The 12837-nt window shown below is 42.2% G+C and overlaps 1 protein-coding gene across 1 annotated transcript in view; it reads right to left on the bottom strand.

The window, feature by feature from the left end:
* The window catches only part of LOC109991023 (LHFPL tetraspan subfamily member 7 protein), a 119702-nt gene extending 108184 nt beyond the window's left edge, over window positions 1–11518 (bottom strand). The window contains exon 1 of the mRNA XM_020643314.3: window positions 10663–11518. Coding sequence (XP_020498970.1) covers window positions 10663–11028 — 366 coding nt within the window. The 5' untranslated portion in view covers window positions 11029–11518. The remainder of the gene's footprint in view (window positions 1–10662) is intronic.
* Window positions 11519–12837: the final 1319 nt, after the last annotated feature.

Raw genomic sequence — 12837 nt, 5'->3', positions numbered from 1 at the left:
AAAAGCGCTATACGAGCGCAAGTCCATTTACCATTTTGAATGACTTGGAAGTATTTTAGAACCGTTGCTGAAGCTCAGGAACAGAAACTCAGAAATCAAAAACAGGGTTAGTAGGTCTGTCTCTACTTCCACTTTCAGTGTCCCTTTCACAGACTGTAAAATATTAATGGACAAAGCTTGAGTGACGTCACCCAGTTACTGCACGGGGGCTTTGGAGTCTCATCGATGACGGTCGCTATGCTGAAAATGTTGTCTTAACCTAACAACGGGCTGAGAGCCGAAGGTTGAGGCTTGTTGCATGCCCGTGTGCCAATCAGGTCAGCTACATTTCATTATTGTGAATAACGCTTGTCTTTCATTTAATCAAAACAGATGAGTTATAGGGGAACCCTCCCACAACCACAACACAGTGTGTGCCCATTGAGACATTCGCTAATCAGACCAATTTGTTGTTGTTTTTTTGGCTGTAAAAAATAGCATTTTTTGAATGTGGTGTGTATGTGGCCGCTTGTTCCCCTTCCGTTACTGTACTGTGTAAACTCGGTCACATATTGGATATGTTGGATATCTGCGATTCTGTCTTTCTGATTCTGTCTTTGCAGTGATGCTGATGAAAGATTTCTGCTTCAAAGGTCCTTTAAGTTAACTGAATGACTGTACAATAAATCCAGCATTTGAACAATCCTGCCAACTGTTTTCTAAACCATTCTCAGTTGAAGATGGAGTCATGTTGTCCTTTCCTGCCTGCCTGTCTTTGTATTTCTTCCGGAAACGGCTTTTAAATGAACCTGCAGAGAGTTGGAACTTTCCTGAGTTGGAAAAGTGTTCAAGGACACTCTGACAGGCAAGATGTTAAAGTGAGATTAGAGAAAGAATTGCCTGAATGAGCTACTTTATGTGGTCCTGAATTTGAATCTAGAGGACGAGCAGGTTTTTAAGAAATGTGTAGGGTCATTTACATTTTTTCCTTGATTAAAAAAGAAACTCCTAACCGGAATTTGACACAAAAGTTTTACATGTCCGAGCAATACTTGAAAGCATGCGAGCTTTGTTAACAGTGCCTGCTGCTATTTCCACATAACAACACCATTTAATCAGAACTCAATGAATAAAATCACTTCAATAATGTAATCACTGTGGTGGATTAGATTTCTCAAGGTGATTCTTATTGTGATGAGACGTATAAACTATAGGCAGCAGCTGCCTGGATGGTAGAAAATCGATGTCACAGAGCTCCTGCTGTGCTTTCACATAAGGTGAGCAGTTTGGTATAGTGTGCACAGAATGAAGTTAATGACAATAAATGGAAAACCCCTCCTACAATCTTTTAAAGTGAGTTCAAAAGACATCCAACAGAGTTGACAAACTGCTCCTAAAAGAGGCAGAGGACTCACATTGCAGTCAAATTACATGAAATCGCAGTATCGAGGACTTCAGTTGAAACTAGAGGAAAGAAGAAGCAAACGATGGTTTGTGAAGAGTAAAAAAACAAGGATCGGGATGCCAAATGGCTCATTCAAACCCAAATCTATCACCTCAAATGGGTCCTCTGTATACACTCTGCCTACCATTCATTTTGTCAGCAGTCAGACGGCGGCCTTGAAGTAAACATGCACTGTATGATAATAAGTCAGCGCACCACATTTCACGCAAGACTTGCTGTCAAGGGACCAAACATCTATCTCTCTCTCTCTCTCTCTCTCTCTCTCTCTCTCCTTCTTCAGTCCTCCTCCTGCTCCTCTCTGTAGTTACTCTGACTCAGTTTATGTTCCTGATTTAAGTCAAGGTGAACACAAAACAGCACTAATTTATATTAGGGTGAGCCAGGGGGGGCGAGGATATGTTTGTCTCATAAAGACGACGCGTGAGAATCAATCTAAACCAGCCATCTGACAAACAGCTCGGCAGGAGAGCGGGTAGTACAACATGAATCCTGACCTCCATCGTTCGTGCTGCACGTCCTCTTTGCTCTTTTCATTCTCTGTTCACAGGCAAATACACAACAACAAGAGGCTGAACTAAAGGTCACGGCAGAGCAGAGCGGGAAATGGACTGGAGCAGGCCACAGCAACATTCTTTTTCTGATATCAGCTGAAAGGAAACTGACTCGAGTTGACTTCTGAAAGTGAATGAGGATGATGGATGCTTTGTGCAGTGAACAGGTATTTGGTTTGAATGGATGCAGCCTCATTTTAATACTGAGAGTCTGTTAAAAGTGGGATATGTGGGGGCAGTGGTTAGCATGCGCGCCCTATGTATGGAGGCCTATCTCTCCATTAATGGCACAAAAAGCCCAAAAATAACTCTTCAAAAGAAAAAGAAAAAGTGGGATATGTGGCTCACAACAACAAAGATTTTATTGAAAATAGAGCTGATAAATAAGGGGGAAAAAGTAATACTATCTTCTCTGCATTTGTAAATATGAAAAATCAAACAGAATTTAAAATGCGATAAAGTTGGAGTGCCGGTGGCCTACTGGTTAGTTTTCCAACCTGTGGCTCTTTTCCCCCTCATTATTCCCCACTCTCTCTTCCTCCCTGATTTCTGACTCTATTCACTTTCCTGTCCCTCTAACGCAGGCCAAAAAAAATCTAAATAATAGTGATAAAGTTGTCTTGTGATGAGCATCATTACATTCACAGAGGCGAAAAGAAACAAAGGACTTTATTAACATGCAATAATCAGACTCTCCCAGAAAGTTAAAACGTTGTGATTCATGGCTCGCACAGATTCAACCAGTTACCCACCTTTTTTGCGACCTTTCGATTTTGGGCCATCCTCAAATCGACCTACCCCTTTAACTCTTTGACTTTCTATCTTTATATGGATTAAGACTTTGTTGATCCTGCTTACCGAGGTGTGCATTTTGGGTTTCTTCTGCCTTTAAGCTGTTACATTCTGTGAGCAAATTGACTGACCTGGTTACTGAAATCGATGTAAACACAAAATAAAGAAGTCTCAAGTGAAATGTTTCCGAACAGACACAGTGCCAGACGCTGCTGACGTCCACTTAACTTGCTTTAACTTCACTGTTTATTGTTCACAGGCTACATTATCCACAGAAGCATCCTACTCTACAAAACAAACCGGCTGGTTATGTTAAGTGGACATTTAAAACAAATCAGTGTCTCTCTACATGCTCTACAGCAGACACAGAAGTTCTGATGTAAGGGATGTTAGCTTAGCTGTCACAACAACACTCCACAGTATCCCTATCTTTGAGGGAACACTAAAGTTCACTTCCAAAGTCAATTTTACTCCCTTTCATTCCACTCCCTTTTTTCTATTTTTCAGAGGAAATCAACCAGCAGTAGTTCGAACAAAAAAAAAAGAAAAATGTCCAAGAATTATCATTGCTATCTCAGTAAATTTCTCAACAATCCATTTAGACTGTTTTATTGCCTCCATTTCCTCTTTTTTTTTTTTTAAAGTCATTGGGTCTACTTTCTCCTCTCCATTAATGCCCCTCAGTATATCTCCCTGATCTTCTAATTACTGCATCAATTCTGACATGAAGAGCCACGGCACATCACATCAATCTCGTTTGATCGCTCTCTGATAGGTGGGAGAATTATTTCAGTGTGTGTGTGTTTGAGTGTGTGTACATCACTGTGCCCATTTGTAATTGTGCTATGAGTGTGTGTGTGTGTGTGTGTGTGTGTGTGCATGTCTGTGTGTATAACATCACCCTGAGTTGTCTAATCGTACTTGCGTGTGTGCAGAACGTGCGTCTGTTGAAAAACTGTACATGATGCTGTCAGCAGAATGAGGTCGGCAGGAAAAAGCAGCCAGTTTAGTCCGCCTTTTGTTTCCCATGAAACGCTCTCTCAGACTCCCCATCGGGTCAGTGGGGTACAAAACGTGCATTAGACTTCATTTATAACAGGCAGACACACTTCCACACAAATGGCTTTCACCACAGAGGCTCCACATTAGCGTCACAGCAGAGAGGCTATAAGAGGCAGAGAGAAGCTTTACAGCTACAGTAAATCTGAGGAGAGACTCCAGTCTGCATCAAGGACGAGATGTTGGCTTTCTGCTCACATCTCACAGCCCTCTGCCAGTCTGGAAGATGAAGTCTATTTGTCAACAAGAGGCAGGGAATACATTGACTCCCTTGGGAATATTATGTGTACACTGTTGGACATCCAGGGCCCCTTTGGTAAATGGACTTGAGCTTTTTTTTAGACTTCTGTCTACTCAATGTCATGTCCAGCTCAGGGTCTTAGGTTGTTTTTATTTCTATCTTGTTTTATTTTCTGTTTTGGGTCACTAATTTCTCCTCTCGTTTCAGATCCGTCACTTCCCGCCCTCATGTGTTTCCCACCTGTGTGATTGTCTGCCCCGCCCTGATTGTTCCCAGCTGCATCTTGTTGTCTTCCCCCTCACCCTACTATTTAGTCTGTAGCTTCCCTTCCTTCTGTGCCAGTTCGTCTTCGACCCCTGTGAGAAGCGTTCAAGCCTTTTGTTTCCCCTTTGATCGCTTTTTTGGATTGTATCTTCTTCAAGAGTAAAGACTGTTTTTTTCCCCCCATCAAAGACTGCGTCGTGAGTCGTGCTTTTGGGTTCACTTACCTGTGGTGTTGTTACACTCAAAGGGCTTTTACACCACAGGTCACACCTACACATTCACACCCTGATGGCACAGGCTGCTATATGTAAAGTGTCCATCAGTCTTAATGAATCCCCTTCATACACATTTACATGGTGCTGAAGAAGCAGTGGGAGCAGCTTGGGGTTAAGTGGCTTGCTCAAGGACACATCAGATATGTTGCTGCAGGAGCTGGAAATCAAACCCCCCCCCCCCAACCTTCCATTTGAGAGACGACCACCTCTATCACTGAGCCACAGCCGCCTCTGTTGTTGGTTCAAGAGATAAAGGCCAAACCGTCCATCATTCACATAACAGGTGAATCTGTGTCTACACCTTCTGACCACTGAGTCTCTGCCATGATGTCAAACTAGGAACCTTGTTGCTGTGAGGCAATAGAGCCAAACCACTGCACCACCGTGGAGCACTGTTCAAAATGGGTTTTTTTCATAATCTATTTTGTAAAAAAAAAGAAAAAAAGAGAAAAGAAAAGAAAAGTAGTTCCTTTCAACTGTGACTGGGTTAGCTGAAGACAACCGGATGACTTCAAAGACAAAGATGAAAGAATTCAAATTAGACTCTTTAGAGGGATTCTTGTACAAAATTATTGGGACAGTTACAAAAAAAAAAAAAAAAAAACTCCCTGCCTGAGGTTATTAATGTTTGCTTCTTGGACACTTTCTTTTTCCTTGATTTGAAGGGGGAAATCAACACCTTAAAAAAATCTTAAAGAACAGAGTTGAATTGATTGGAAGCGAGAGAATGAATCAGAAATAATGTCAGATCAGAGTTGATGACCGCTCACTGTGAGCACCTCGATACTCATGTAGGACTTTTAACTGTCTCATCTGATTCACCTCTGTAAAAATGCATTAAATTAAGGTCAAATTTAAGATCTACTTCACATTTTTAAACATATTGCAAAAAGTAAACAGTGACAAAACGTGTCTTTTTTCTTGTTACCTGAGTGAACTTTTTCTTTTTTTTTTTTTTGCAGTAACCTTCAATAAAACAGCTCATACTCTTATTCTCCTGTCTTATTTGATGTATTTGGAGCGTACATTTGGTCTTCGGCTGCTCTAATCTGCAGACAATGCATCCAAGTTTTAATGTACAGTATTTGTTATATCCCTGTAATGACAGGTGTTACTTAGAAAACATTAATCCCATTCAGACATTAAATGTGTTGAAGATTGTTTCATATGAAATGATCTTGAACAGATTTGAATGTAAGATCACATTTAAACATAATAAACATAGAAGTAACACGCTTTCTTCCTGTCAACATTTGCTCACAGCGGGACGCTTTCGACCGAAGGAGGACAGAGACAAAGGCTGAGCAGAAGCCAGACAAAGAATCAGAAGTGACTTTCATTAAATGAGTTATCTCTGTACTTAAAACTAGTTCTGGCTCAGTGAGTGGTGAAATGACATTTGGAACATCCAGCAGGGTTTATGCACCAGTAAGTGTTCTTCATAGGCTGCTGGCAATTAGGCATGGTGAAACATCTCCAGTAACGTCTATAATTCATCTTGTTGGCACGTGGGAAAGACAACACGGGCTGACGGAAGCCAATCACATCCTTTTTTCCCCCCCCCACAATCTCTTCTTGACATGCTGCCATTTTCTGCACACGAGGAGAAAAGACGCGGGACGAACGCAGACGTTTTCCAATCAGAGCTCCTGGAGCTCGGCCACGACTCATTGAGGTTACGAGGAGACCTCGACATACATCAGGCATGTATGCAAAGCCAAATTTTTACGCCAAAAAAACATAACAGCACCCAGACACACCACCTCCTGTACACACACACACACACACACACACACACACACACACATTCTGTCTTAGCACTTAGACGATTACTACACAGGCCAAGCTAATCCTGCTCCAGTGTTTAGTGCTGTGAAGCAGCTGGAAGCACAAAGGCTGTTAACAAGTTTAGGTAAAAAGTGTTTTCTAGCAGGCACCCTCCTCCTCCTGCGCACTTAAGCCAGCAGCAGCTGATACACACCTCCTCTATTGACATGTTCTACCTGGTCAGCGCAGCATGCATGCACACAAGAACGCTTTCACTCTCTCACTGACTGCTGCACACACAGAAGTGTGCAAATGTGGCAGTGTACACATGCATGCTCACTCACCAGCACTGATCTAAATCTGCTCTGCTGGAGCATCACACGACCCGACAGGAACAAGCAGAAGTAATAGAAGGAATAATTTATGTGGAAAACCACTGGGCAAAAGTTTCCTGTTACAATAAGCTAGGTGTGCTGAGCTGCACTGATCAACTCAAAAAAACAAACGCGTGAATAAAGAATGACTGCGAAGACCATTTTCAACTCGAAAAACCTTTCAGAAAATGATTTAAAGTTATTCGTGGTTATTGCCATTGTAAAGATGAATCCGTTTCTGAAGAATGTGATTTTTTTTAAAAGCTTCAAACAACACTAATGTAATAAAGATTGCTTTTTTAGTTGTTCTGATCTGACACAGGTTAAGAGGCAATCTGATGAATGCCTTAGTGGTGGGTTTGATATTTCAAAATAAAAAAAAAGGATTAAAAGGATTAAATGGTAAAATGATTAATTAGCTTTAAGTATACACTTCATCAATAACAATAGACATCTGGAAAAAAGTTGAAAAAGATGCAAGCGGTGTCAGGAGCGAGAGCAAGAGAGCGAGTTGCTGACACCGGTCACATAGAAGCTGGAGGATGCTAGTTTGTACAGAGTCACTGTGATTGTCTAGTTACGTGCACGCTATCCCTGATTGGTTGTTTGATTCAGACTGGATGATTTCTTTCGAACAGAACAGGGTGCTCACATACACAGATGGGAATCGTCAACATTTACATTTTGCATGAACGCAGCGTAACCCCCGTGTTTCTCTGCTACAGTCATTCAGCATCTTAAAGCGTTTTTTTCATTGTGTGTGTTTTTTCTGTGCACTGCTCTTTAGCACCTGTTCTGTGAGGAACTTGACGTGATAAGCTGCATTCCTGTATGCAGATAAATGCCAAAAAGATGAGTAGAGTTGAGTTGAGGGTGGGTAAATGCATTGTAGGCAGCAGCCCCCTGCCAAGCTGGCGACAGCACCACATCTCTGGTGTCAGAACCGGCAGAGCTAAAGCATTTTTTACAACACGACGTGACAAAAGAAAAAAAGACAACAGAAAGTACAGCACAAGTAGGCCATCCTCTCAGGGAGCCTCCTTCCTTCGCTTCCTTCCCTTCCTCAGGTTCCCTTACAGTGTCCGCAAGGCTCAGCTTGTCTTTTCAGAGTGAGCCAAGAGAACACTGTTCTCCTCTGATGAAGACTAATAGTACTCTTCTTCTTCTAACACAAACCCAGGGGCTTTGGAGTCCAATCGGCGGCGGTCGCCGTGCTTGAAATGCTGGCTCAGACTAACTTTCAAGTCAGCCTTACTACAGGTATAGGAGCTGGAGCTGAGTTAGGTTTTAAACCTCTTGACAAACCATTACACCGTGTCAATCAGGTCACCTCTGTGCCTTATTGTGAATAAATGGTGAATGGATTTGAGTTTTTAAAGCGCTTTTACACCACATGGCAACATTCAAACACTGATGGCAGTGGATGCTATGTAAATTATCCATCAGAAGTAACTAATCCTATTCGCACACATTTGTACACCGCCGACAAATCAGGGAGCAATTTGGGTTTAAGTGTCAGATTTATCCTTCATCACATCAAAATGGATCAGTTACCAAATAATTCACCCCCATACAGTGTGTTGCCGATTGAGACACGAGCTAACCAGACCAATTTCATATCAGGTGCTTCTGCCGCCAGCCTTAAGCGGACACTTGACGAAATGCAGGATTTTGCACTTTCGCATTTGCTTCATTTTTCAACACCAGGGGTTGCCACAATTCAAATTCTTTCAGTGTATACTAGCCAAACCGTACCAAAAAAACAATTATATCTGTCATAGCACGTTCATACTGGTCTATGTACTGTTAAAAAATAGTAACCATTTCATTTAAATGTGTTTTTTTCTGGTGAACTTTATTCTTGGGCTGGACCATCAGGAGCGGTAATGTATAAGTATGTCTACTGTACAGGTTTGTGTTTCTGTGTGCAGGTTGTTGACAGGTTTATAATGGAAGGTCTCAGCAGAACGACGTGTACATGAGTAAGGAGTGGTGGAGAAATAAAGTGGCTCTGATGAAAACTTAATGGCCCCTTCACCTTTATTAATGGCTGTGTGAGCAGGCCGGTGTGCAGAGGTTCACTGCAGTAATAACGTGTGTGTGTGTGTGTGTGTGTGTGTGTGTGTGTGTGTGTTAAAGCAGCTCCGTCAGCTCCATCAGCCTCACTCTCCCTAACTGACTCTGAGAGAAGCTCATAATTGACTCACCGACAGCCGGCTAACTAAATGAGGACTGATTTCAGCTGAATTAGCCTTAAACACATTTTAGCTCAGTGCAGAGCATGCCGTGTCTGAATATAAATGAGGGGATGTAAACATACAGAAATCTTTTCTGTGCTCCTATCAGCCCCTGCAGAGTCGAGACCTGTGCCTCCCTGAATAAAAAGAAAGCCTTCTTGCAGATGCTTCCGCTACAATCACACAACACAAGCAGCCACTTATTAATATCTCCCTTTCAAATGCTAATTCAGCTTCATACATTAATCATAACTCCAGAGGTGGCTTGTATACTGTAGCAGATTTTTTATTTTTAAGATCTTGGTTGATTCAAGGGTCCAAAGGAGCCTGCATGTAGTAGGGAATGAAATTATGGCAAAAAAATGCACAAATTAAAAGCGTCTCAGATTAAAATCCTCAAACAAGGCTGATTGTATTTGCTCAGACAAGCTTACAAACTCTGTCGCCCTGCAGCCTAAGCAACAATCCAAGCATCATTTACAACCTTGACTAAAGTCAAAGCCCAAGACGTCTGCCAACAAATATCATGTTTAAAGATACTTTCTGTTATATTGCGTATGTGTTTGCATCAGAATTTGCAGGATGCTGCAAAAGTTCACTTTCCATATCCCTAAAGGTTTCCACTGTCGGTTGCGGAGCACTGATCAATGATCCACTCTCACAGCTCTGATATGTGCCCTGCTGTGCTACAGATGTCACTCTGTATGACAACACCCAAAAAGATCAATGCATCATTTGTTCTGGCTGAAATGCACTACATCATCTTAAATGTGTTTTGGTGAAAACGGACCCGAGGGGAGCATCAGAGCAACAGTGTATCATTCAGTTTGCTGTCACACCTTTAGTTTGGTGTGTGAGGCTATGTACGTAAAGTTTCATCAAAGGTGTCACTGTGTGGGGGGGTGCTGATGGGGAGTAGCAACTTACATGTAATTCAACTTTCAGTGTAATCACATTACACAATGCTTTCAGCTACAATTACATCCTGAGTCAAGCAGAAAAAATCACTTTTTTCCAACGTTTATAACAACAAACATCTGTTGGCCACAAAGAAAATCAATAAAATGAACACTGTCAATGTAATGTTCTTTTAAGTAGTTTAAACAACTTCTCCTCTTTCGAAGTTTGAAAATTCAACATCTTCCAGAATAAAGGAAGTCCTAGCCTGAGAAGCTTTACTTTTAAAGTATCTTCCACAGCAATGTCTTTTATCATCTGCCTCTAGAATTTCCAAAAATATCAGAGAGATCAAATGAACTTCTGTTGAGACATGGGATTAAAAACTGATGGGATGCGCAATTACTGCACAGGTAACAACACACAAGTCATCTGAACTCCTATTTTATGTTATAATCTAAATTATACATTAATCGTAGGCTAATTGGGTGCATAATCAACTTTCTTGATTAAATGTCTCAAATCAGGAGCAATTTCCTCCAATCAGGTGTAATTTCCTTGATTAAGAGCAGTAATTCAATCTGCTGGATGATTTGCTCAGATTTATTATTTTTTCATCTAGAAGCTTACTAACCTACCACCTCTTTCCTTGCTCCCACAATGCCCTGTCCTTCCCACTTGATGCCCCACATGCCCCAGAGACATCCACCCACATGTGGTGGACATGGGTGTGTGTGTGTGTGAGTGTGGTGTAACTCTACCTGCCAAGAGCTGGAGGGGATCTCTGCGAATTTGCCCAGACCCCCGAATGTGTAGCAGCGGTACATGTGATCCATAGTCTCCGAGCAGTGCCACAGAAGTCCGAAGCTGACGGAGTCCTTGTTGCTGCTGCTGCTGCTGTGATGGTGGTGATGGTGACTGGTCCTTAACTGGTCCTTAACAATCCAGGCAGGGGAGATGAAGCTGAAGCTGCAGACGGCGACCAGCGCGGAGGAGAGGAGCACCCAGAAGCAGCCCACACAGCTGAACATGGTGGAAGCGTGGGGCGCAAAGCCCGGAGACAGACCCAGATCAATCCCAAACCGGGCTTCTTCTTCTTTCTTCTCCCGGCCCAGGAGCGAATGCATTTGGAGCTCACACCTTCAGGAGGAAGAGTTCAACTTTAGACCCTCATCAGCACTACATCCGCAAAAAAAAAAAAAAAAAAGACTGGACATCCGCAGTGCGAATGTGTCCAAAACATCTGGTCTGCGTAGAGAAATCAGAAAGAAAACGTCCAAACCACATCAGCAAGGAGGAGTGTTGGGATTGCCGATCATAAAGTCAAGTCATCCGCGCCTCCACTCAGTCTTGACCCCACGCGCGCACGTGCAAGATGTTTGTCACACCCAAACCTGTGTGCGCAGTGGTCATGCCAGCGCGAGAGCAGTTTGACTCACAAACACAAACAAACACACAAACATGTCCCACAGCCGCCTCACTCCTCCGCTCCTCTCCAGGCACTTGCTCTGCCTCAACATGGACCGCGGCGCACTTTGCGTTTCAAAGAGACTTGCGTGTGTGGACCACGTCAAGCCCGCAAAGGTTAACGCAACCCCTTCCGGATAGGATTTTCAAAATGAAAGCAAAGAAGGCGCGGCTAGAAATACATTTGAATAATTAAAACTTGAGGGGCACCACACTGACTTTTTTTTTTTTTATCGATTTGAGGAATATTTATTCACTCTTAACTTGTCATAAAGCGTCTTCTGTTGTTCTCTAAGAGCTCTTCTTAGTCTAAAATCACTAACTAGCCTATAGGCCTATTATTTTTGGAGCTGTTCCCCTACTGAGAACTCAATTTCTGAATTAGAATTAGATCTTTTTTTGTTGAGTCCCACACACGCATGGACATGTAAAAACTAAATTGGAATTTCCCAAAGCCTTTAAAATATTATTTAGCCTATAACCTTCATGTTAAAATGTCCCTGTAAGGCCATGTGTCTCATTCATACCCGACCAGAGAGATGGACATACAACATGAAAAGTTATGACCCTTATCTGTTCCCGTCTTTTGATTAGGCTGTAGTTATATTTGTTGTAGTGCCTAATTCTATCAGGTCCTTGTGTTTCAACATCACAAAGTCCAATAAGTGGAACTTTTTTTTAAAAGGATATTTAATTTGGCCAATGAAACAGTCAGCCTAAGTGTTGTCAGAACAGAAAAGGCTGCTCACGTTTGCGGTAGGAGAATTCACAAAAGAGTAGTTTTAATTTTAAATTAAAAAAAAGACTTTTCCGGTGTCTCGCATCATTTTTTGTACCTTGATGAAAGCGGGAGGGGGGGGGGGGATCCACAAAGACAGCGAGACATGCCTTTGTAATAAATTCATCATGTGAAATCATTCATTTTTTAGTAAACCAGATTACTGTTGGAAGTAATTGTTTGTTGGTGTGCGTCAATTAAGTGTGTCAGCCAATCAGAGGTCAGGACAGTGACTGTCAGTCTTTACTGAGGTGGGCGTTGCCTCCGCACGTGCAGGTAGCCTCGCGCTGGCAACCACAGGAGAAACTTTATAAAGCAAAACTGCACATCAGCACAGCTCATTAGAGCGTGATTATAACACTTATTGTCTTCTGTACTGACAAACCTTTAACACTTCACCAATAGAGAAAACGCATCATTTTAAATGCTTAATATCGTGTTCGAGGTGACTCTTGAAGACTTTGGTTTGATCTGTATTTTACACGTTGTGGATTTGGACCTTCACAAATGACAAAATAGCAACTATTCACAGAAAAAAAGGAGACACTACTGATGCCACCAAGAAACAGTCTGTCATCAATTTTGAAGTTTTCACCCTAACGTAGTCAGTCAACATCGCCCCCTGCTGGTCAGAGGTGAAAATGTTCCACCGTAAAAAATGATGTTGCCACTATAAGCTTGTCACTTTCCC

This window comes from Labrus bergylta, chromosome 14 (genome assembly GCF_963930695.1).
Source record: "Labrus bergylta chromosome 14, fLabBer1.1, whole genome shotgun sequence".
NCBI lineage: Eukaryota > Metazoa > Chordata > Actinopteri > Labriformes > Labridae > Labrus > Labrus bergylta.
Note: the sequence above shows the minus strand (reverse complement) of the source record. Positions and strands in the feature narration are given on the sequence as shown.